This window comes from Rattus norvegicus, chromosome 14 (genome assembly GCF_036323735.1).
Source record: "Rattus norvegicus strain BN/NHsdMcwi chromosome 14, GRCr8, whole genome shotgun sequence".
Taxonomy (NCBI): domain Eukaryota; kingdom Metazoa; phylum Chordata; class Mammalia; order Rodentia; family Muridae; genus Rattus; species Rattus norvegicus.
In genome coordinates, this window is record NC_086032.1 from 69,664,642 (window position 1) to 69,691,811 (window position 27,170).

A 27,170-nucleotide genomic window follows, 5' to 3' on the forward strand; every position below is an offset into this window, starting at 1 on the left:
TGCATTTCTAGATGTTTCATCTTTATTAATGGCAATCAATAGTCTTTTGTTGAAGCAGTCCAGATAATCTTGGATTGTAGAAGTTCATAATCATGGCTTAATCTCATCTGTTTCCTGAAAAGGGAAAAGCCATACCCTGGAGGAATACAAATGGTAGTAACCTGAACCAGCAGGTCATTCTTCCTGGAAGAAAGAACCAAAGAAAGTTTAGGATTAGGAGATCTTGTACAAGCAATATTACTTAAGGAATATATAGGATATCTCAAGTCCATCACAGACCAAGCATTGGGATTAATAACTCTAGTCTGTACAGGGGGCTAGAGGGAGTCAGTTCCCTGGAGCTAAAGCCATAACTCCTTAGAGGCTCTAGCCCCAGCAGCAGAACAGATCTTGCCAAGTCTGCTCCTAGACAAGGACACAGAACTAATATTCCCTTTGTTCTTTCATCAGGGATGCTGAGAGCCTTTAATCAGTCTTGATCCCAACACATAGGTCTTGTCCAGGGAAATTTCCTATTGTGACTCATATCTAAAAATAAAGTTTAATAATTGTATGTAATTGGTTGGACTTTTTGCATTGGTTACAATTGTGAAACCTTCACATGGTTGTAATTGGTTACAACCCTCGCATGGGAGTAAGACCAAGAAGAAAGTCAGGACAAGGAGACCTCAATGATATTTCACTAACTGCCTACTATTTCTCATGAGCTGAGAGCATGTCAATGAGATAAGGAAAAAGAATGTCTGATTTGGGATATAATAATAATAATAATAATAATAATAATAATAATAATAATAATAATAATGTAAAAATAACAACATAGCAGGAAGACTGGACTAGAATTGTATGTTGACTCAAATTGGAGCAAGTTATGTGAGAAAACTTAGATGATTGCAATGTGACATGCGAATCCTGGGTTTGCTTGCAGTTAGGCCATATTTAACCAGTAGTCTTCCAGTAGATCAGAATCTTGCTTGGCCTAACAAGATTAAAGCAGTTCCCAGCAAACCAGCCAAAGTGCTATACCTAGTTAGATCCATGAAGTTAGTAAACTAAGGAGTAGGTAGGGTTTGTCATTTCTATGTTAGGGATGGAGAGTGAGGTTTGGATATGCCAAATATTACATTCCCATCTATGCTGTGCATCAGGACTCGACAATCCAACACCAATTGTTTTATAGTACACTATAGACAGTAGTCCAATAAAAACAACTTCCCTTTGTGAACACTTCAGGAAGGGTACAAGGGTATAAACTTCCACCAATGAGACCCTATAGGACTTTTAAATTATACCTTTAACAAGCTAACATTTTGGCAGAGTATTTACTCTATTGACATGAATAAGGGAACAACAACTACGTAAAGAATCAACATTCTTTTATTCATTTAAGGCTATTAACGTTGGCCTCAACCCAAGGAATTTCTTGGGGAAATTTAATTAAGTATGTTAGATGTTGGACCCTAGATTCCTATGACTTGAAGATGACTTTGTAGTGGCTGAAAGCTATGATTCAGAGCCAAATTTCTTTCTTGGGACATAACTTGACTATGTTGATCACATTTACTTAGTATATGCATTTCTTTAAATGGGCCAGGTTGCAAAACTTAGCAAATAAAAATAAAGTGTTTAGGGGAGAAAATATAGTACACACAAATCAGTTTGACTGTTGTTGGGAATGACCTTTTCTCACATTGTATTTAAGGTGTGTCGCTGTATTTTCAGTTGTTGATTCTATACTGGCAGAGAGCTAACTACTGGCAGGATTTTGGTGTTGTCATTTCTATGGCCCATCATCAGGCTTTCTATTTTGTAAATATTCATCCTTTCCTCGCCTACCTAAAGACAATCTAGAGATATGTCTGAGCTTGTCTTGCTGCTGATGAGTTGTAAGGAAGATCTGCAGCCAATAGCTAGGGCAGGAAGGAGGAGGGTGGGACTTCCAGGCAGAGAGAGTGATGCAGGGGGACCAAAGTAGATATGACAGAATTGAAAACAGACAAGGAGGGGAATAGACAGGACCAGAGAGATATAGCCTCATGGCAAGTTATAGGCTTGAATAATTGGGTTAAGTTTAAACCGTGGCCCAGCAGAAGGCTGGAAGGTACATGACTAAATGACACAGTTTGGGCTATGGAGCACTATCAACCTGAATAATGCATCCCTGGATTTCTAGTATACAGATGATGTTGCTTTTTCTTGTATGTTTGTCTGTTTTGCCTTTTTCTATACCATATTTGTCCTCAAATACAACTCTGGTAAAATGTCCTGGGAAAGGGATTTCGGGCATTACTAGAGAAAGAAATGGCTCTGATGTGTCTTTGGAACAAACTGTTCTGGCTCTGGCCATTCAAGCAGTCAACCCAGGCATAGGGGGACAAGGGATTTCTGGATGTGGAGGCTGACTGCCTTAATTGTTTTAGCCAACTCATGATGATCAAGTTGTACCAGGAAATATTTGAAGCAGGAAATGTTTTTGAGAGACCTGAAGTTTTAGTAGCTAAGAGAAATGAAGATCCCCAAGGGAAAGGAACATTGGGTCTAGGTCACTAAGGATAGAGATGGGCATAAAAAGTATGAGAGACAAGATAGAGGAAGAAATGATTGATCTACTGGATTAGTGAGCAATGGCGAGAGCCCCCACAAGAAGAGATCTCCAATAATAGAAGGTTTGATCCAGAAATATGGCTGGGGAAAACTAGAAGATATATGTATAATATAAAAGATAAAGAGTGTGTTGAAGAGTTTGGACCCCACAAGGGAGTCATAGGATTCGTGAACCAACCTCCCCAGGAAGATTGGAACATACTGACTTCACCCCCTGGCATCACCTGCCTAAGGGAACTAGGGTACAGTTAGTTCTAAGAGATAGAATTCAGGTTTGTGAAGGAGCCCTGGGGGAAGCTGCAAGAGGAATTAATATTGCATATGAAAAAGAGTTTGAAAATCATTGTAGAAATAGATACTAGGATGAGCTCAATAAATTGGAGGAATAGACAAGCTAAAAATGTTAACATTATCCTTTTTGTTCTTATGCTAATGCTGTAACCACAAGTTTTTGCCCAGATGACCTGCGATTTGAAGACTTTTTTGAGAGTTAAACATTAATGTATAACTTGTTTTTGCAGACACTGACCTGTGACTTTGTGTGTGCATTGTGCTTTCTGGTGACATAGTTACATGGAGTTTTCAGGAAAATAATGAGTTTGAGGAAAATAATGAGAAGGCTTTTGATTATGTATTATCGTATAAAAAGGAGATGTGTAACCAATAAAAGGCTGAGGTGAACTCAGAGAGAGAGAGAGAGAGAGAGAGAGAGAGAGACTTGAAAAGAAGTGAACCTGAAGGCTGTCTCCAAATGCAGCTTCAGAACAACATTGAGTCACCTGTCAGCTTCCACCTGCACCCTTGCCTGAGACTCTGATTTCACACTGATTCGAACTCCCACCCTCAGCAAAAGGCCTAAGCTTTAAATTATATAAAAGACTCAATGTCATTATTTATACCTCTGGTGGGTCCACAAATAGCCCCCACAATAGATTGTCATGCAAATGATGACATAAGGGAGATATAACAACAACAACAAAAAAAAAACCAGTTATCTAAAAATCAGATTTCACTGGCTTCTATGTTAACTGGAAACCCTGTGAATATGCTGGTTTTGAGTGTCAAATTGATACAAGCTGGAGTTATCACAGAGAAGAAGCCTCCCTTGAGGAAATGCCTCCAGGAGATACAGCTGTAAGGCATTTTCTCAATTAGTGATCAAGGGGGAAGGACCTAGCCCATTTTGGGTGGCACCATACCTGGGCTGGTGGTCTCGGGTTCTATAAGAAAGCAAGCCAGTAAGTAAAATTCCTCCATGGCCTCTGCATCAGCTCCTACTTCCTGACCTGCTAGAGTTCCAGTTCTGACTTCCTTTGGTGATGAATAGCAATGAGGAAGTGCAAGTTGAATAAACCCTTTCCTCCCCAGTTTGCTTCTTGGACATGATGTTCGTGCAGGAATAGAAACCCAACTAAGACAATTCGAATAGCATTGTGTTTGGCTTGATGTCATTAAATACTTAATTATTAGTAAGAAAAGTGCATGCATAGTTGCCCCAAAGATAGAATTGTTGAAGGGTTAAAGAGTAGGCCTAATTGCAGAACAGAGACTTTATTGAAGAGACATGGTACTGTCCCAAAATAATCTACATTAACCATCGTTTCTAATTTTCACAAAGCTGTCCTCAGTTGTACAGAGAAGTGGTTGTGTTTTATTGATCCTTATTTGTGGGCTTTTAGTGTACTTATTTTCTTTATAGAGGAAAAGGTCAGTTTAGAGTTCTTTTAGGGAAAAAAGTGTATGTAGCAGTTTTCCAGCAGCTAAGCTCATTTAGTTTTCACAGCAGAAAAAGTCTACAAGGAGCTAGGGAGATGACCGCTGGTGATGAGCACTCTGACAGACAACCTTTGTCTGGTTTCTCACCTATGTCCAGTGGCTAACAGCCTCCTGTAAACTGTCTCCAAGGGATACAATGTCTTCTTGTGCACAGACACAGACACAGACACAAACGCATACAATTTAAAAATAACAAAGATGAGTGTTTAGAAAAAGAAAAAAGTCTACAAATATAGAAGACAAGTACTGCTTTCCACAACACTGAAAGACTAAAGGGACAACTGAAAGTAGAAATGAGCAACATTAAAAGCAGGGGCATTTTTTGAAAATATTTTTTGCCTAACTTTAACCGGGCAACTAACTCCTTCTAGCAAATTACAGAAGGCGTATTTTCTGGAGAAACGGAACCAAACAAATCTGAGAACTGAAAGACAGTACCAAAGCTATGCTGAGGACAAGACACCTGAGAATACCAGTATTAAGAACATTGTGAGCCTGCATGCATTTTCTACCAGGCTTTATGAGTGTATATACCCAGACATGCCTAACCCATCCAGAAAAGATGAGCAGTAAAAAATTAACTCAACATTTAACTGTTTGCTACAGTGAGATCCAAAGACTACAAACTCTGCTCATTATGACACAACTTACAGTCATTTGAACTTAAAGTAGACTTTCAACTAAGAATCACTAGACATTTGAGGAACCTCCAACACCAAAGCTTAACATAAAACTGTCAAAGACTCTATGATATTCCCAGAAACATTGGAAAGCATACTACATTCATGAAATAACCGGAAAGAGCTACTGGAGAAATTTAGAATTCTTACTCTTAATGTAAAAATTTGCACAAAATTCAGAAAGTAAAACATTAAGTCAGGCATATCATAAAAAAAGAAAATTATATCAGAATGAAATACTCCTTGGTGACTTCCAAAATGTTATCAGAAAGGACATTATTTTAGGGTTTCTGTTTATATTGAAGAATCAGGAAAAAGAGTTATGTCATTTACTAAAATTATGCAAGGCCCAAAATAAACCTTCACTTTTTTTTTTTTGCAAAGAATGACTTCAGCTATAAATAGAATAGTATCAGATTTGGAAGTCAGACAAATATTAATCAAATCTTTGTCTTTTGAAAATGCTAATTCAGGGGCTGGGGATTTAGCTCAGTGGTAGAGCGCTTACCTAGGAAGCGCAAGGCCCTGGGTTCGGTCCCCAGCTCCAAAAAAAAAAAAAAAAGAACCAAAAAAAAAAAAAAAGAAAATGCTAATTCAGAATACAAAAGGGTGATTAGGTTTTTGAAGGCAAGATCATCACCAATAAATGAATGGATTAGAAATATGGCAATATTGGATCTCATGTTTATGATGCTACTTTGATAGGAGAAATAATTTCTAACAGTTTTAAGAAATCCCAAATGACAGATGTTTTAATTATGGTAAACAAGTCATATGTAAAGAGACTGTAGGTAAGACATTCCAAGAAACAATGTTATTTTTCTAGAGATAAATTCATAAAGAAGGCCCCAGATTTTTGGAGTATGCAGAAGGTACAGCATAGGCCTACATTGGACTATGAATGCAGACCAATAAAGGACAAGCAAGGTATGTCTTTGCTACTGGGAAACACCCTAAGGGGCCTCCTGTAGCCCCTCCTCATATTAAATTGGATTCAGTCATTCCAGGTCAGTGTCAGGAAACTCATCCACAGAGCAAATAACATGAACTTCTGGGAGCTTCCAGAGACTGAGTCACCAACCAAAAGGCAAACAAGGGCTCGTTCAAGGCCCCTGACACTTATGTAGCAGAGGGCTGCCACATCTAGCCTCAGTGGGAGGGATATGCCTAATCCTGTAGAGACTTGGTACAGGAGGTGGGACTTGAATAGGGGAGCTGTCCTCTCAGAGGTGAAAGGGGGAAGGGAGGAACTCCGTGAGGGAGGACCAGAATGGGAGCAATATTTGGAATGTAAATAATATATATGATTTATATATATGTATATATATATATATATATATATATATATATATATATATGATTTAGTACCTGATGTTAAAAACAACACTGCTCTGAATGTAATCAAGTCAGAACAGCTTCTTCAGGAGATAAAACAAAAAATTCGGGAGAGACAAAAAAATATTTTGGCAAACTGCTATAAATGATCAGAGACCAAAGCTAAAAATACAAATAAATGACATTGAAATTGAAGATTTAGTAGACACAGGAGCAGATGTAACAATAATTTCACCAAAATATTGGCATCTGGATTGCTCTCTTCAGGAAGTAAATATTCAACTTCTAGGGATTGAAACTTAATCTCTGGTGAAACAAAGTGCAAGATGGGTGAATAGGGCCAAAAGGACAAATAGAAAAATTAAAGCCATATGTGGCCAATATAGCCATGAATTTATGGGGACATGATTTGTTGCAGCAATGGAAGAGAGAGATAAGCATTCCTCCAATCTCAGAAACAAACGATAAAATAATGTTTCTGAGAAAAATATTGAAATGCATTGTTAAGAACAGTCACAGACCATTCAGGTTGTACATAAGCAGGACACAACAGCTGTTGGTCTTTCAAAGACACCAACCAACCTACCTCTAAAATGGTTAACTGACAAATCTGTGTGAGTGGAAAGAATGGCCTTTGACATCAGAAAAATTACAGGAGCTAGGACAGCTAGTACAGGAGCAGCTAAATGCTCAACTTATCAAAGAATCAACCAGTCCTTGGAATTCTCCTATATTTGTCATTAAAAGGAAATCTGGAAAATAGAGACTGTTAACAGATTTAAGAGCCATAAATAGTATGATTCAGCCAATGGGCTCTTTACAGCCTAGAATTCCTGTGTTTTCTTTATTACCTAAGGGATGATCTATTACAATGATTGATTTAAAAGACTGCTTCTTATTATACCTTTACAAGAACAGAGTAAAGAAAACTTTGTCTTCACAGTGCCTACTTATAATGTTGCTCAACCTATTAAAAGGTATCTTTACAGTGCCTACTTATAATGTTGCTCAACCTATTAAAAGGTATCACTGGAAAGTTCTTCCAACAAGGAATGTTAAATAGTCCAGCACTGTGTCAATATTTGATACAACAGCATTAGAAATAATTCATAAACAGATTCCTCAATCCAAAATTTATCATTATATGGATGACATCCTACTGGACAATTCAGACACAGATACTCTAGGGAAAAAATGTTTGACAAAGTAAAAAGAATTTTGCTTTGCTAGGGATTAAAAACTATTCCTGAAAAAATACAAAGAGGAGCTTCTATCAATTATCTAGAATATAAGATACATTTACAGAAAATTTAACCATAGAGAGTACAAATCAGGAAAAATCAATTACAAACTCTTAATGATATTCAATTATTGCTTGGAGATACTAACTGGCTATGGCTTATAATTGGATTAACTACTCAAGAGCTAAGTAATTTATTTCAAATCATACAAGGTGTTAAGGACTTAAATAGTCCAAGAAAATTATCAGCTGAGGCTGAGAGAGAATTGGTTCAGGTAGAAAAGATATTACAGGATTCTCATGTGGATCAATTAGATCCAAAGTTTGATTATATTTTAGTTTTTATGCCTTCTACTCAGTCTCCCATAGGAATTCTTATGCAGAGAGATATAATATCTTAGAATGGATATTTTTAGCACACCACAAAATAAAAAGTTAAAGATATATGTATAAAAGGCTTCTGAATTGATTCTGAAAGGAAAGGAAAAACTTCATCAATAAGTAGGAATTCCTAATAAAGTTGTGGTACCTTTTACTAAGGCTGAAATTGCCTCACGGGGCAGAAAATGAACAGTGGCAAAAAGCTTACAGTAATTTTTTGAGAGAGAGACTAACGACAAATATCCCAAAGCAAGTAACTTCAGTTTATAAAAAGAACTAATTGGATTCTCCTACATATTGTAAAAATGGCCCCATTTCTCGAGACCCTACATTTTATAGTGATGCAAATAAATCAGGAAAGGTAAACTATAAATCAGGAAAAATAAAGTGACTCAAAGCCCCTATGACTCAATTAAAATATCAGAGCTGTGTGCCATTTTTATGTTATTATTAGATTTTCCTAAATCTCTTAATAAAGTTATTGATGCTCAATATACAGAAAGTGTTGTTTTACATATTGAAACTGCTGACTTTATTCTGGAGGATTCAGAATTAACTTTGCTATGTATTCAACTACAACAAGTAATCAGAAATAGAAACCATCCATTGTATCTAGCTCATATCAGATTTCATACAGTTCTACCAGGCCCTATAGTACATGGTAATTGATCAGCTATTGACAAAAAATGTGCTTAAAGGCTCAGAATTTCATAACAAACACCAAGTTAACAGCAAAGGTTTAAGGAAAGGTTTTTCTATCACTTGGCAGCAAGCAAGGAAATTATAAAGATATGCCCTACTTGTTCTTTGTATAACACAACTCCATTACTTTCTGGAAGCAACCCAAAGGTACTACCTTAGTTAGGATTTCCATTGCTGTAAAGGGACACCATGACCAAGGCAACTCTTAATAAAAATAAAAAAAAACAGCAGCAGTTAATTGGGGCTGGCTTAGAGGTTCTGTGATTCAGTCCACTATCATGACAGGAAGAATGTCAGCATCCAGACAGGCATGGCATTGGTGGAGCTAAGAGTTCTACATCTTCATTCAAAGGAAGTCAGGAGCAGACTGTATTCCAGGCAGCTAGGAGAAGGTTCTCAAACCCCAACCACACAATGACACACTTCCTCCAACAAGGCAACACCTAATAGTGCCACTCCATAAACCAAGCATATTCAAACCACTACATTCCATGCCCTGGCTCCCACAAGATTGTTCAAACACATGAGTCTATGGGAGTGGGGAGGGGGGCATACCTAGCCAAAGCATAAAGCAAAATACATTTAGTCCAAATTCAAAAGTTCCACAGTCTATAAACAGTCTTAAAAATGTTTAAAGTTCAAAGTCTCCTCTGAGATTCATCCAATCACTTATAAAATCAAAATCAGAAAGCAGATCACATACCTCCATCATCACAGGATATATATTATCATTCCAAAGCAGCATCATAGTGAGGAAATACAAAAAAAAAAAAAAAAAGACCAAAAGCCAGCGGGCAAACTCCAATGTCTGATGTAAAAGAACTCTTCAGATCTCCAACTCCTTTCATCTTTGTTGGCTACTGTTAGCAGATCTGCCATTCAGCAGCAACGAAGTTCATTCTCTTTGGGCTGTTTCTATTCCCTGTTAGCGCCTTTCCTCAGCAGATAGCCCACAGCTCTAACATCTATAACATCTTGGGGTATTCAAGGCAACATCAACTCTACGGCCTCTTGTTCCAATGTCTGGGATCCACACATGATCTTCTGGGCTCCTCTCAAGGACTTGGGTCATATTACCAACTCTGCCCTCTGTAGCATTCTAAGATCTGGTTGACTCACCACATTGCTGCTGCTGTTCCTGGTGGTCATCCCATGGTACTGGCATCTCTGAGACACTGGGGCTTTTCATTGCAACTAGGCTTTACCATTAGCCTCATGTAGGCTCCCTTTAGGGTGCCAAGCCTAAACTTCTTTGCCTGACCCCTCAGTCCAAGGCCATCAACTGCAACTTAGGCTTCACTTTCACCACAGCCCTTCACCTTCCCTGGCTCTCATAGTGCCAAGACTCAGTTGTTTTCTCTCATCCCTTCATGCCTTCAAACCCAGTACCACCTGGGAAATTCTTATGCATTACTAAGTCCAGCTGCAGCACGAGGTACAACCTTGGCTATCTCTGGAACACAGCTTCTTTGTGCTCTCAGAAAACACTTCCCAGATAATTTCACTAGAGTGATGTTGGTCTCTTCTTAATCACTGCTAATTTCTTAGCTCCAGCTAGCCAGCATCAATTGTCCCAGTAGTCCTTTCTATTCTTGATTCTAAAGCCAGAGCCACATGGCCAAAACTGCCAAGTTCAGCTGTTTGCTGGAGCTAGAACATGCTTCCACCCACCCCCATTGTTCAATTACATTGCCTAAGATTGGCTGTTCTGTAAATTCAAGGTCTGTAAACTGATCTTGAACTCAAATCTACGTGCCTCTGTTTCCTGTGTCCTAAGAGTAAAGGTGTGCACCACCAAACCCGGACCTACTTTATCTACTTTATCTACTTGGACCATGTTCTGGCTGGCCTTTTGAGATCTGTTTGCCTGTATCTCCTGGGATTAAAGGTGTATACCACTATGCCAGGGTAATCCTTCCATGACCACAGTTCTTCAAGATGCAGATCAAAAGCATGTGTCTTCCATTTCTGGGTTGTAGTTCATTCCAGATTAAAAGTCCAAATGAAAACAATAACCAGATAATAGTAACGCCTAGGTATAACTATTCTTTGTTCAATGGCAAATACATAAACAATAAGCTTAGCTGTGTGGGATCTTGCCCCAAAGTAATTTTTCCCTTAATATGTTTATCTCGTGGAACACAAGATTTAGCTCCATTGCACTTCCTGATGCCCTTTTATTACTTGAACCTTACGTTTTGTATTTTTTTTCTTTTAAAGATTGTTATGCTTCAGCAAAAACACTTTTCATGAGACTAAATCACAGCACAGTCTAAACTGCTTGTTTTGAGAACTTCTGGGTCAATACAATTAATTTGACTCTCTTCCCCTTAGCCTCAGGCAGACTTTTCAGACAAGGGCAAAAGGCAGCCACATTCTTCAACAAAATATCACAAGATCAGTCTCTTGGCCATATACTAAAATCCTCCTTAGACACGTCTAGACCCAAGCTTCCACAGTTCAAATCACCCTTCCATATTCCTACTAGGATGATCTGCCAAGCCCTACTTAAAGTATTTCCCAAATCCACATTCTTCCAAACAAAAACATGGTCAGGCCTGCCAGAGCAATTTAGTTAGGGTTTTATGGCTGTGAAGGGACACCACAACCAAGACGACTCTTATAATGAACAACAGTTAATTGGGGCTGACTTACAGGTTCTGTGGTTCAGTCCATTATCATCATGGCAGATAGCATGGTGGCATCCAGGTAGGCATGACACTGGAGCAGCTGAGAGTTCTACATCTTAATCCAAAGGAAGCCAGGAGCAGACTGTATTCCAGGCAGCTAGAAGGGTCTCAAAGTCCAACCCCACAGTGACACACTTCCTCCAACAAGGCAACACCTAATAGTGCCACTCCCTGGGTCAGGCATATTCAAAACACCACAGATACCCAAAGAAATGAAATTTGGCAAATGGATATATTTCATTTTGCAGAGTTTGAAAAGTTAAAATATGTGCCCCATACCATAGATTACAATGGGCAACTGCTTTAATTTCTGAAAAGGCTGATTCTGGAATTATACATTCATTAGATGTTATGGCTATTATAGGGATATCTTTACAAATTAAGACTGACAATGCTCTAACATATGTCTCTAGTATAATAAAACAGTTCTTTGCATAGTACAATCATAAAGCCTATTACAGGTATATCACACACTCCTACAGGAGAAGCAGTTATAAAAAGATCTAATTGCACTTTTAAAGATGTACTCAATAAACAGAAAGGTGAAATAAAGATTTGCCCCAAAGATACTTTATTAACTTTAAAATAGTTTAAATGCTAGTGAGAAAGGAACAGCGGCTGTGGAGAAACAGTGAATAGAGACCTGCTGAATTAAATCAGCCTGAATGATTTAAAGCTGTGTCGACGTGTATAATATATCACGTGGTGTATGTTCCTCAGAACAGAAACCTGGATATGTGTTACGCTGGGAAAGAGGTTTTGCCTCTGTTTCCACAGGAGAAGAAAAGCTATGGATACTATCCAGGTTCATAAAGACGAGATTCAAACAGGAAAGACCTCCTGAATAAGGAGAAAGATCTCCTTATTCAACACAGCTTAGTCATTCAGTCCAACTTATAAAGACTAACAAATGTCTTTCACTTGATCAGGCATGAAGAATAAGAGAAATACAAAATAATAATAATTTCAAATGATAATTTACCAAAGGCATATTTGCCTTACAGGCATGAAATGAAAAATGGGTTTTTGTAAACCACACCTCTTAATCCTTGGTGCTTCTTCACAAATGTATAATGTCAAGATTATTTCAAGATACATACACTCAGAATATAGCACAAAAATGTCTGATTCCACAGAATTCCAAAGTAGCTACTTTTATAAAGGTCAATCAGTTCTCTTTTTCCTCAAACTTCGTGTGAATTGGAGCCATATACTATGTGACGTATTGTAGTCATCTTCCTTCAACATTCCACTTCATCATTCCTTTAATATATCATATAGATTACTACAATTCATTTATCTTTTACCTGCTCCTGCCACTGGTGTTCTTAACAAGCTTGGGTTATTACAAATAAAGTTGTCATGAGCATCCTATGACTTTGTGGAAGTGTACCCTCACTACTTTTGTATTAAACCAAGGAGTCAAACTGGCATCATGAGTGATGTGTGCTTTGGTTGTAGTAAAACTGCCATACACTTTCCAAACTGATGGCATCATTTTACTCCTCTATCAGTAATACATAAAAGCCCACTTTAATATGTACCTTTGTAAACACTTTATATCTTGCTCTTTATTTTACACATTCTAGTGGACATTCGCTGTTTATTTTATACGTTCTAAGTGGTATAGGAGCATCATAAAGTGCCTTTAATTTATATTTCCATGATTAGTGACATTAAGCGCATCTATAAGATTGTAAATCATGATCTATATGATTCATGTACTAATGTTGAAAATACCACTTCTTGTAGAAGAATATTCATTTTTTAGCCACTCGGTAAATATTTGGGAACCTAATAGTGGTATGCTAAATACTATTCTAGTCCCTGCGGCTTTAGTAGTACATGAAACGGGATAAGAAGTCTCCATTAAATTGGATTGTCAGGATTAATATAGTAAAAACGACCATTTTGCCAAAAGCAATCTACAGATTCAATGCAATCCCCATCAAAATTCCAACTCAATTCTTCATAGAGTTAGAAAATTTGCAAATTCACTTGGAATAACAAAAACCCAGGATAGCAAAAACTATCCTTAACAATAAAAGAACTTCTGGGGGAATCACTATCCCTGAACTCAAGCAGTATTACAGAGCAATAGTGATAAAAACTGTATATGGTATTGGTATAGAGACAGACAGGTAGATCAGTGGGATACAATTGAAGACCCAGAAAGGAACCCACATATCTATGGACACTTGATTTTTGACAAAGGAGCTAAAACCATCCAATGGAAAAAAAAAACCTCAACAAATGGTGCTGGTTCAACTGGAGGTCAGCATGTAGAAGAATGCAAATCGATCCATTCTTATCGCCCTGTACAAAGCTTAAGTCCAAGTGAATCAAGGACCTCCACATCAAACCAGATACACTCAAACTAATAGAAGAAAAAGTGGGGAAGAGTCTCAATCACGTGGGCACTGGGAAAAATTTCCTAAACAAACCACCAATGGCTTACACTCTAAGATCAAGAATCAACAAATGGAACCTCATAAAACTGCAAAGCTTCTGTAAGGCAAAAGACATTCTGGCAGTAGGACAAAATGGCAACCAACAGATTGGGAAAAGATTTTTATCAATCCTACATCTGATAGAGGGCTAATATCCAAAATACACAAAGAACTCAAGAGATTAGACTCCAGAAAGCCAAATAACCCTATTTAAAAATGGGGTACAGAGCTAAAGAAAGATTTCTCAGCTGAAGAATATCAAATGGCTGAGAAGTACTTTAAAAATGTTCAACATCGCCCAGACCCTGTGAGAGAGAGACCCAACCGCCTGGTCAGGTGGGCACTCCTGAGGATGCAGAGCGGAAGAGACCACCAACACTGCTCACCCCTGCCCACATCCCTGGCCCAAGAGGAAACTGTATAAGGCCTCTGGGCTCCCGTGGGGGAGGGCCCAGGAGCGGCAGGACCCCTGCCAGAGACACCGCCCGGCCCTGAAGGAAACAGACCGGATAAACAGTTCTCTGCACCCAAATCCCATGGGAGGGAGAGCTAAACCTTCAGAGAGGCAGACAAGCCTGGGAAACCAGAAGAGACTGCTCTCTGCACATACATCTCGGACGCCAGAGGAAAAAGCCAAAGACCATCTGGAATCCTGGTGCACTGAAGCTCCCGGAAGGGGCGGCACAGGTCTTCCTGGTTGCTGCCGCTGCAGAGAGCCCGTGGGCAGCACCCCACGAGCGAACTTGAGCCTCGGGACCACAGGTAAGACCAACTTTTCTGCTGCAAGAAAGCTGCCTGTTGAACTCAAGACACAGGCCCACAGGAACAGCTGAAGACCTGTAGAGAGGAAAAACTACACGCCCGAAAGCAGAACACTCTGTTCCCATAACTGGCTGAAAGAAAACAGGAAAACAGGTCTACAGCACTCCTGACACACAGGCTTATAGGACAGTCTAGCCACTGTCAGAAATAGCAGAACAAAGTAACACTAGAGATAATCTGATGGCGAGAGGCAAGCGCAGGAACCCAAGCAACAGAAACCAAGACTACTTGGCATCATCGGAGCCCAATTCTCCCACCAAAACAAACATGGAATATCCAAACACACCAGAAAAGCAAGATCTAGTTTCAAAATCATATTTGATCATGATGCTGGAGGACTTCAAGAAAGATGTGAAGAACTCCCTTAGGGAAACACAGGAAAACATTAATAAACAAGTAGAAGCCTGCAGAGAGGAATCGCAAAAATCCCTGAAAGAATTCCAGGAAAACACAATCAAACAGTTGAAGGAATTAAAAATGGAAATAGAAGCAATCAAGAAAGAACACATGGAAACAACCCTGGATATAGAAAACCAAAAGAAGAGACAAGGAGCTGTAGATACAAGCTTCACCAACAGAATACAAGAGATGGAAGAGAGAATCTCAGGAGCAGAAGATTCCATAGAAATCATTGACTCAACTGTCAAAGATAATGTAAAGCGGAAAAAGCTACTGGTCCAAAACATACAGGGAATCCAGGACTCAATGAGAAGATCAAACCTAAGGATAATAGGTATAGAAGAGAGTGAAGACTCCCAGCTCAAAGGACCAGTAAATATCTTCAACAAAATCATAGAAGAAAACTTCCCTAATCTAAAAAAAAGAGATACCCATAGACATACAAGAAGCCTACAGAACTCCAAATAGATTGGACCAGAAAAGAAACACCTCCCGTCACATAATAGTCAAAACACCAAACGCACAAAATAAAGAAAGAATATTAAAAGCAGTAAGGGAAAAAGGTCAAGTAACATATAAAGGCAGACCTATCAGAATCACACCAGACTTCTCGCCAGAAACTATGAAGGCCAGAAGATCCTGGACTGATGTCATACAGACCCTAAGAGAACACAAATGCCAGCCCAGGTTACTGAATCCTGCAAAACTCTCAATTAACATAGATGGAGAAACCAAGATATTCCATGACAAAACCAAATTTACACAATATCTTTCTACAAATCCAGCACTACAAAGGATAATAAATGGTAAAGCCCAACATAAGGAGGCAAGCTATAACCTAGAAGAAGCAAGAAACTAATCGTCTTGGCAACAAAACAAAGAGAATGAAAGCACACAAACATAACCTCACATCCAAATATGAATATAACGGGAAGCAATAATCACTATTCCTTAATATCTCTCAACATCAATGGCCTCAACTCCCCAATAAAAAGACATAGATTAACAAACTGGATACGCAATGAGGACCCTGCATTCTGCTGCCTACAGGAAACACACCTCAGAGACAAAGACAGACATTACCTCAGAGTGAAAGGCTGGAAAACAACTTTCCAAGCAAATGGTCAGAAGAAGCAAGCTGGAGTAGCCATTCTAATATCAAATAAAATCAATTTTCAATTAAAAGTCATCAAAAAAGATAAGGAAGGACACTTCATATTCATCAAAGGAAAAATCCACCAAGATGAACTCTCAATCCTAAATATCTATGCCCCAAATACAAGGGCACCTACATACATAAAAGAAACCTTACTAAAGCTCAAAACACACATTGCACCTCACACAATAATAGTGGGAGATTTCAACACCCCACTCTCATCAATGGACAGATCATGGAAACAGAAATTGAACAGAGATGTAGACAGACTAAGAGAAGTCATGAGCCAAATGGACTTAACGGATATTTATAGAACATTCTATCCTAAAGCAAAAGGATATACCTTCTTCTCAGCTCCTCATGGTACTTTCTCCAAAATTGACCATATAATTGGTCAAAAAACGGGCCTCAACAGGTACAGAAAGATAGAAATAATCCCATGCGTGCTATCGGACCACCACGGCCTAAAACTGGTCTTCAATAACAATCAAGGAAGAATGCCCACATACACTTGGAAATTGAACAATGCTCTACTCAATGATAACCTGGTCAAGGAAGAAATAAAGAAAGAAATTAAAAACTTTTTAGAATTTAATGAAAATGAAGGTACAAGATACCCAAACTTATGGGACACAATGAAAGCTGTGCTAAGAGGAAAACTCATAGCGCTGAGTGCCTGCAGAAAGAAACAGGAAAAAGCATATGTCAGCAGCTTGACAGCACACCTAAAAGCTCTAGAACAAAAAGAAGCACATACACCCAGGAGGAGTAGAAGGCAGGAAATAATCAAACTCAGAGCGGAAATCAACCAAGTAGAAACAAAAAGGACCATAGAAAGAATCAACAGAACCAAAAGTTGGTTCTTTGAGAAAATCAACAAGATAGATAAACCCTTAGCCAGACTAACGAGAGGACACAGAGAGGGCGTCCAAATTAACAAAATCAGAAATGAAAAGGGAGACATAACAACAGATTCAGAGGAAATTCAAAAAATCATCAGATCTTACTATAAAAAGCTATATGCAACAAAACTTGAAAATCTTCAGGAAATGGATAATTTCCTAGACAGATACCAGGTACCGAAGTTAAATCAGGAACAGATAAACCAGTTAAACAACCCCATAACTCCTAAGGAAATAGAAGCAGTCATTAAAGGTCTCCCAACCAAAAAGAGCCCAGGTCCAGACGGGTTTAGTGCAGAATTCTACCAAACCTTCATAGAAGACCTCATACCAATATTATCCACTATTCCACAAAATTGAAACAGATGGATCACTACCGAATACCTTCTACGAAGCCACAATTACTCTTATACCTAAACCACACAAAGACACAACAAAGAAAGAGAACTTCAGACCAATTTCCCTTATGAATATCGATGCAAAAATACTCAACAAAATTCTGGCAAACCGAATCCAAGAGCACATCAAAACAATCATCCACCATGACCAAGTAGGCTTCATCCCAGGCATGCAGGGATGGTTTAATATACGGAAAACCATCAACGTGATCCATTATATAAACAAACTGAAAGAACAAAACCACATGATCATTTCATTAGACGCTGAGAAAGCATTTGACAAAATTCAACACCCATTCATGATAAAAGTCCTGGAGAGAATAGGAATTCAAGGCCCATACCTGAACATAGTAAAAGCCATATACAGCAAACCAGTTGCTAACATTAAACTAAATGGAGAGAAACTCGAAGCAATCCCACTAAAATCAGGGACTAGACAAGGCTGCCCACTCTCTCCCTACTTATTCAATATAGTTCTTGAAATTCTAGCCAGAGCAATCAGACAACAAAAGGAGATCAAGGGGATACAGATCGGAAAAGAAGAGGTCAAAATATCACTATTTGCAGATGACATGATAGTATATTTAAGTGATCCCAAAAGTTCCGCCAGAGAACTACTAAAGCTGATAAACAACTTCAGCAAAGTGGCTGGGTATAAAATTAACTCAAATAAATCAGTAGCCTTCCTCTACACAAAAGAGAAACAAGCCGAGAAAGAAATTAGGGAAACGACACCCTTCATAATAGACCCAAATAATATAAAGTACCTCGGTGTGACTTTAACCAAGCAAGTAAAAGATCTGTACAATAAGAACTACAAGACACTGAAGAAGGAAATTGAAGAAGACCTCAGAAGATGGAAAGATCTCCCATGCTCATGGATTGGCAGGATTAATATAGTAAAAATGGCCATTTTACCAAAAGCAATCTACAGATTCAATGCAATCCCCATCAAAATACCAATCCAATTCTTCAAAGAGTTAGACAGAACAATTTGCAAATTCATCTGGAATAACAAAAAACCCAGGATAGCTAAAGCTATCCTCAACAATAAAAGGACTTCAGGGGGAATCACTATCCCTGAACTCAAGCAGTATTACAGAGCAATAGTGATAAAAACTGCATGGTATTGGTACAGAGACAGACAGATAGACCAATGGAATAGAATTGAAGACCCAGAAATGAACCCACACACCTATGGTCACTTGATTTTTGACAAAGGAGCCAAAACCATCAAATGGAAAAAAGATAGCATTTTCAGCAAATGGTGCTGGTTCAACTGGAGGTCAACATGTAGAAGAATGCAGATCGATCCATGCTTATCACCCTGTACAAAGCTTAAGTCCAAGTGGATCAAGGACCTCCACATCAAACCAGACACACTCAAACTAATAGAAGAAAAACTAGGGAAGCATCTGGAACACATGGGCACTGGAAAAAATTTCCTAAACAAAACACCAATGGCTTACGCTCTAAGATGAAGAATCGACAAATGGGATCTCATAAAACTACAAAGCTTCTGTAAGGCAAAGGACACGGTGGTTAGGACAAAACGGCAACCAACAGATTGGGAAAAGTTCTTTACCAATCCTACAACAGATAGAGGCCTTACATCCAAAATATACAAAGAACTCAAGAAGTTAGACCGCAGGGAAACAAATAAACCTATTAAAAAATGGGGTTCAGAGCTAAACAAAGAATTCACAGCTGAGGAATGCCGAATGGCTGAGAAACACCTAAAGAAATGTTCAACATCTTTAGTCATAAGGGAAATGCAAATCAAAACAACCCTGAGATTTCACCTCACACCAGTGAGAATGGCTAAGATCAAAAACTCAGGGGACAACAGATGCTGGCGAGGATGTGGAGGAAGAGGAACACTCCTCCATTGTTGGTGGGATTGCAAACTGGTACAACCATTCTGGAAATCAGTCTGGAGAATCCTCAGAAAATTGGACATTGAACTGCCTGAGGATCCAGCTATACCTCTCTTGGGCATATACCCAAAAGATGCCCCAACATATAAAAAAGACACGTGCTCCACTATGTTCATTGCAGCCTTATTTATAATAGCCAGAAGCTGGAAAGAACCCAGATGCCCTTCAACAGAGGAATGGATACAGAAAATGTGGTACATCTACACAATGGAATATTACTCAGCTATCAAAAACAACAACTTTATGAAATTCGTAGGCAAATGGTTGGAACTGGAAAACATCATCCTGAGTGAGCTAACCCAATCACAGAAAGACATACATGGTATGCACTCATTGATAAGTGGCTATTAGCCCAAATGCTTGAATTACCCTAGATGCCTAGAGCAAATGAAACTCAAGACGGATGATCAAAATGTGAATGCTTCACTCCTTCTTTAAAAGGGGAACAAGAATACCCTTGGCAGGGAAGAGAGAGGCAAAGATTAAAACAGAGACTGAAGGAACACCCATTCAGAGCCTGCCCCACATGTGGCCCATACATATACAGCCACCCAATTAGACAAGATGGATGAAGCAAAGAAGTGCAGACCGACAGGAGCCGGATGTAGATCGCTCCTAAGAGACACAGCCAGAATACAGCAAATACAGAGGCGAATGCCAGCAGCAAACCACTGAACTGAGAATAGGACCCCCGTTGAAGGAATCAGAGAAAGAACTGGAAGAGCTTGAAGGCGCTCGAGACTCCATATGTACAACAATGCCAAGCAACCAGAGCTTCCAGGGACTAAGCCCCTACCCAAAGACTATACATGGACTGACCCTGGACTCTGACCTCATAGGTAGCAATGCATATCCTAGTAAGAGCACCAGTGGAAGGGGAAGCCCTGGGTCCTGCTAAGACTGAACCCCCAGTGAACTAGACTGGTGGGGGGAGGGCGGCATTGGGGGGAAGGTTGGGAGGGGAACACCCATAAAGAAGGGGAGGGGGGAGGGGGATGTTTGCCCGGATACCGGGAAAGGGAATAACACTTGAAATGTATATAAGAAATACTCAAGTTAATAAAAAAAAAAGTAATTTGGATTGGTCCCAAGTAGTAAGCAAACAATAAACACAGATGTATATTCTACTGCGTAGTAAAATATTAGGATTATTTCTTTTAGTGTATTTAAAAGACAAATGCCATGGCTGTTTTCTGAAACTAGCTTTTGGCTATGAGAAAAAAAAAAATGTTCAACATCCTTAGTCATCAGGGAAATGCAAATCAAAACAACCTTGAGATTTCACCTCACACCAGTGAGAATGGCTAAGATCAAAAACTCAGATGCTGGCGAGGATGTGGAGGGATTGCAAACTGGTACAACCATTCTGGAACTCAGTCTGGAGGTTCCTCAGAAGGACATTGCACTACCTGAGGATCCAGCTATACCTCTCCTGGGCATCTTCCCAAAAGACACTCCAACATATAACAAAGACACATGCTCCACTATGTTAGCCACATAGCAGCCTTATTTATAATAGCCAGAAGGTGGAAAGAACCCAGATGCCCTTCAACAGAGGGCTGCATACAGAAAATGGAGTACTACTCAGCTATCAAAAACAATGACTGCATGAAATTCATAGGCAAATGGATTGAACTAGAAAATATCATCCTGAGTGAGGTAACCCAATCACAGAAAAAACAGACATGGTATGCACTCACCTATAAGTGGGTATTAGCCTAAAAGCTCAAATTACCCAAGATACAATCCACAGACCACATGAAGCTCAAGAAGGACAACCAAAGTGTGGGTGCTTCACTCCTTCTTAAAAGGGGGAACAAAAAATGTGTGTGTGTGTGTGTGTGTGTGTGTGTCTGTGTGTGTGTGTGTGTGTAGATAGGTAAGTAGATAGATAGATAGATAGATAGATAGATAGATAGATAGATAGATAGATAGAGACATGCACATACAGTCACCAAATCTAAGTAAGATTGATGAAGTTAAAAAGTGCATGCTGACAAGAGCTGGATATAGATGCCTCCTGAGAGACACAATCAGACCATGTCCAATACAGAGGCTAATGCTAGCAGCAAACCATTGAACTGATAACAGGATCCCCCTTGGAGGAATTAGAGAGAGGACTGAAAGAGCTGAAGGGGCTTGCAACCCCATAAGAACAACAATGCCAACCAACCAGAGCTCTCAGGGACTAAATCACTACCCAAAGACTATACATGAACTGATTATGAATCCAGCTGCATATGTAGCAGAGGATGGCCTTGTTAGGTACCAACGGAAGGAGAAGCCCTTGGTCCTGCCTGGGCTGGAGCCCCCACAGTGTAGGGAAATGTTGGCGGCAGTGGGGGGTCAGAAAGGGAGGGTGGATGGGGAGGGGAACACCCTTATAGAAGAAGAGGGGGATGGGATGGGGGCTTACATCTCGGAACCTGGGAATGGGAATAACATTTGAAATGTAAATTTAAAAAATCCAATAAAAGAAAAAAAAAGAATTCCCCATAAAATCTACATTTTATGTTAAAAGTTTTTTTTTTACTTCATATACAGAATGTTACCTTTGTTTAAAAGGCTAAGTTGTTTACCACAGTTATATGTCTATCAAAAATATGTGCTTCACCCTTTTGGGGGTAGAAATATGAGAAATTTGCTTTTCTATTTAGTGAGGAGCATTTATTACAAACAGAACTTAAGGTCCATTCACCCTTTGGGTGTTTGAGAGTTTGGTTTATTTGAATTCTAGAAAAAGGCCAGAAAGAAGACTATAATAGTGCCAGATTCATTCCTTCCAAAGTACTCTAAAGTCAAGTGTACTTTGCAAACTGATTGTGTTACTGGCGCTGAGAAAACACTTGTGCCAGTGTGCCTGACTCTCCTTTTATCACTGGGTTCCATGCCTATTGCCACTACCACAATTTTAAGGTGGGAAGCAGGAAGCAATATTACCAAACACTTACAGGAGGCTGTTTCCAAAGCATATCGTGGTCCTCCTAATGATCACATTAATATTTTATATAACCTGATTGTATTTTTTGCCTCAACACATTTTATTACAAAATGACTTATAATATGAATATACTTAATGAAGTCTCAATGCAAATGTTGCCATTTTGTGACAAGGTGATCTGTTTTGTAGCCCCCATGGAAGAGAAGAGTGAGACATTCTGGTCCTGGCTCAGAGGGCTTGAATTTCAGCCACCATACCCAGTCCCAACACATTTTAAAAACTGGTTTAATTTCTTGACATTGATGCGAAGAGGAAATGAAGTGGATGAAATTAAATTAAATTTATATACCTTTCGGTATATAAATCATGGCAATGCAACACTCAGGGGCTTTTGTGTTAGGAAACTCACCAATGTGGCAAGCGTGCATTCTCACTCAAATACCATGAGTCAGGGGACCAGCGATCTGATAATCCAACACAGTGAGTAATTTATGGCTCAATTTTCTTGTTACATGAAGGTTAATTTTCTTCTCATTTGCACAGTGCTTGCATTCCTGTAAAAGTATATTATTTATATACTAAAAATGGCATTCTGTACAATTTGGACATAAATGGGGAGCTTGTATTTAATACATGGATTCTCGTGACTCTGAACACCAGCAATTTTTGCCCCAAGGAGTTGTGAGATCCGCCTAAGGGTTTCTTGGTTGCTCCTCTGTAACGCCTGGTGAGGTGGATAGGAGTTCACAGCAGTGCTGTCTGTGTCCCCAGTTCACGCCCAACTGCTATCTAGAACCACCTGACCAAATAGTTAATTTTCATCACCTATAAAAACGAGTATTGGCACCTGGAGGGCAAGAAGTTTATAAAATAAAATATATTAGCCAGGCAAACTCATAATAATGGCACTATTCCCACTTCAGAAAAATCTGACCAGGGTTCTGTCTTGTTTTTCAAAGTCTATTCTTTAAAACCAAAGGAAGACAAAGAATTTTGGCTCCTACCTACCTCCTTTCTCAAACTTAGGGCAGCAACTTCAGAATGTGACAAGATTTAGCCTCGGGTCTGTCTGATGTTTGATGTTTGATGTTTGATGTGCCCCTTCACTTTAACTGGGTAGGCTTGGCTTCTCAGCCCCATCAGATGCTCCTAGCGCTTTCTTTTCTCACTACCACCCTTTCTAGCTCTCACAGGACTCTTTCTCCTTGTCGCTAACCCTTTCCCTACTCTGAGTTATGTGCTCACCCCAACCCCCAAGTTTCGGTCACTAGTGACCTTTGAGTGGACGATGCTGGGAGATCTCTGGCATTTGTTGCTGACCAGGTTCCTATCCAAGGTCGGGTAGGGGACTTCCAATTAGTCCCACCGTGTAGTTCTGAGATTCCAGCTATCCCACTTTGAGCTCCAGATCACAACCTCCTAGAATCAGCCATTAGCTCTCTTATTCCCATGCCCGCCCTTCAGCATTCTGAAGGCGTCCTATCTTCACCCTCAACTCTAAACATCAAGGTTGCAGAAATTAGACCGCTGTCTCACCTGTCCCATCTACTACCACAGCATTTTTGAATATTTTCATTCTGATTTGCGGGTCTGCTAGGGACTAAAGATAGCATTTCCTCCTCTTGGCTCAATGAGCTATCCACCTCTGACTGGATCGCTCACAGTGGAGTTGGAAGCTCCGTGCCACCCAATTGCCCAAGGGGAAAAACTGTCCAGCGCAACCCCTGGTCCCCCAACACCCCTCCGAAGCTGTCCTCTTGCAGGTGTAGCCCGCACCCTCTCGGAAGCATCCGCAGATGGTAAACCTCACGTGCAAGGCGCCAGCGCTACGCTGCAGGGTGCGGGTGCCCGTGAGCCAGCTAGCCCGCGAACGAGCACGAGCAGAGGAAGGTGGTGCGCGAGTGGGCCCGGGAAGGAGACACCTCCGGAAAGAGAGCCACGCGGCTGTGCTGGCAGGACTGCAGTGCCACCTCTCTGGAGAAAGCTCTCCCGCCCCGTGCTCGAACGCACGTGCACACAGCCAGCAGTGAGAACGGGAGTCAGAGCATTTCAGTGCAGGGCTGCTTAAAGCGATGGCATCAGCCCTCAACAGCAAAATTCACCCGCCAGGAACCTGCGCCGGCTCTAAAGCCGACGCCCGCGGTGGCTCAGGCTGGAGAATGGACTGCGATCCTGAGATGCACGTGAAAATGTGCAAGAAAATCGCTCAGCTCACCAAGGTAAGGCGGGGTGTTGCGGGCGGACCAGCTGTGCGCCAGAGGCACCCAGTGTTGGGGCGGGAGTGTAGAAGCACCCCAGGGGAGACCCGCACTGAATCCGGACAAACTTTGTCTTAGAGACCAAAAGGGAAGCTGTTCTATATCTGGTGAAGTGACCTTCTGGAGACTGCATTTAGAAGCAGCAGACAAGATTCTTTGCCAAGGAAACTCCTGCAGCAGCCTGCCGGCTGAGCAGGTGGGCTGTGTTTTCACAAGGCTAGAGGGTTAGTGTGTGTGTGTGTGTGTGTGTGTGTGTGTGTGTGTGTGTGTGTGTGTGTGTGTGTGTGTGTGTGTGTGTGTGTGTGTGTGTGTGTGTGTGTGTGTGTGAGAGAGAGAGAGAGAGAGAGAGAGAGAGAGAGAGAGAGAGAGAGAGAGAGAGAGAGAGATCACGTTTCCTTGCTAGCTCTGTTCAAACCTTCAAACCATCATCATGCCTGGAATGTTGTGATTTTATTCTCTACAGCTGGGGAGCTCATGAGAGACCTATTTAAATACGATTCATTTATCCCTTCATTCAACAAATATTTGAGTCGTTTGTTGAGTGCTAACAGCCTTTTGTGGCATCGTACTAACCCTGGAAGGCTGCCCAGGGGACTTACTATCAAACGGACTACAGGCATGTGTAGGATCATAAATGGGAAAAAGTAGGGTTCCGTATATGATTGTGGTAGCGGAAAAGACCTTGGGAGGTCAGCCAGCCCATATCCCTACTTCATCTCAGGATCTCTGTTGAATATATCCAGCAAGTGTATTTGAGATGCTGCCAATGCAGGTTAATCCCTGGCAATTTCCCAATTAGGAACAACTCACAGATTCCCACCCCCCCCCCACATCTATAGAGATGGGTTTCTTGTAGAGTTTGAGTGGTTTAAATTCATTGTTTACTTGGTGTTTTCCATTTGGCCTCTACTCCTAACACAATGCCAACCAGTAAAGACTAGCTCCAGCTTTTGTCCTAGAGTATAATGAAGGGCCCCTCTGCTTTCTTCCCTAAACATCTTCCTCTTACTTTGCATACCCACTTTCCTGGAGCACGGGATAGGCATCCTTACCACACACTGCTCTGCCAAAAGGAATACAACACAGGCTTCAAACAGAACCACACTAACTTTCTTCTCCTGACCTCCCATTGCCATCTTCACAGTCTTTGCATATGAGCCTGTCTCCAGACAGTCATCTCTTGGAAGCCTTGACTTGTGCCATGATGTCTAGCCTACAGTTGTCTAACAGTGCCGCTCAAAAAAAAACTTCTTTAAGTTTATTATATAAAAATGATTTAAGTATCCGAAAAAGCAATTATAGTATCCAGCACCTTCCTTGTCTTCAAAATGCTAAAGTGTTTGTTTTGTTGGAAGGGACGCAAGATTTGAAATAGCAAGAACAATTAAAAACACATAACAGAAGCTACATGTGATACTTCAAATTATGAGTTCTATGAAAGTGGGGAGCAAAGGCCATGGCAGTGTGTGCAGAAAGAAGGGCAAATTTATGAAAGAATTATCCTTGACTTGTGATAGTGGTGATTTATGGGGTGCCTGCTGTATTTAAAGTATTGAACATCATTTTTATCTATGTGTACATGTGTGTCATATACCACATTGGATGGGTGCCCATGGAAGCCAGAAGATGTGGGATTTCAGGGAGCTGGTGTGACAGGTGACTGTGAGGCACCCAATGTGGTTGCTGGGAATCAAACTCAGATCCTCTGTAACAGCAGCAAATATTCTTAACCACTAAGCCATCTCACCAGTTCCATATAATGAATATTGGTGCAACAAATCCTAGGCAGGTCCTGCCTCGACTAGTAGAGTCATTTTGAAAAAGGGACTCTGAACTGAGAAAATGTCTCTAAGATTTCCCTGTAGGCGAGTCTGTAGTGTAAAATTACAGTTGGCATGTCTAGGTGTGTGTGGGTGCTGTTATTCCTGGGCTGGTGGTCATGGGTACTATAAGAAAGCAGGCTGGACAAGCCAATGAGCAGCACCCCTCCATGGCCTCAGCTTCAGTTTCTGCCTCGCCCTGGCTTCCTTGGATGATGGATTACCAATTACAAGATGAAATAAGCCCTTTTCTCTCCAAAGTCACTTATGCTGATAGTGTTTATCACAGCAATAGAAACCCTCACAAAAATATAGCCCTTCCTTTGTGATATGTCAAACACATAAATAGATCATTTCAATGTAATTGAGTAGTTATTCAATTCAGTAATATTTATGGAACACCTGTTTTTGCTAAGCCATGAAGACCCAGCAATACAGAAGGTGAACACCGTCCCTGGTGCATGATTATTATTTCTCAGAGTCTGTTCTCCATTACCAGTCATGATTGGTCCTTACTCTGTAGGGTCTTTTGCCTACTATTTGTATGGTGCATATTTTCTACATTTGCGCATTTAGTTATTTCCATGAGCTTTTCTTTGATGGGTGAATTTTTTTTTTTTGGTTCTTTTTTTTCGGAGCTGGGGACCGAACCCAGGGCCTTGCGCTTCCTAGGTAAGCG

The 27,170-nt window shown here is 40.3% G+C and overlaps 1 protein-coding gene and 1 long non-coding RNA gene across 2 annotated transcripts in view; one reads left to right on the forward strand and one right to left on the reverse strand.

Moving 5' to 3' along the window:
* On the reverse strand, positions 1 to 27,026 carry LOC120096619 (uncharacterized). The gene is made up of 3 exons (XR_005493285.2): positions 24,629 to 27,026; positions 22,823 to 22,967; positions 1 to 183 (listed from the first exon to the last, which is right to left on the reverse strand). It is a non-coding gene; the product is annotated as an uncharacterized LOC120096619 (long non-coding RNA).
* Positions 23,390 to 27,170, forward strand: part of Fam184b (family with sequence similarity 184, member B) — a 115,892-nt gene continuing 112,111 nt past the window's right edge. The window contains exon 1 of the mRNA NM_001305171.1: positions 23,390 to 24,632. Within this exon, the coding sequence (NP_001292100.1) occupies positions 24,486 to 24,632 (147 nt within the window). The 5' untranslated portion in view covers positions 23,390 to 24,485. The remainder of the gene's footprint in view (positions 24,633 to 27,170) is intronic.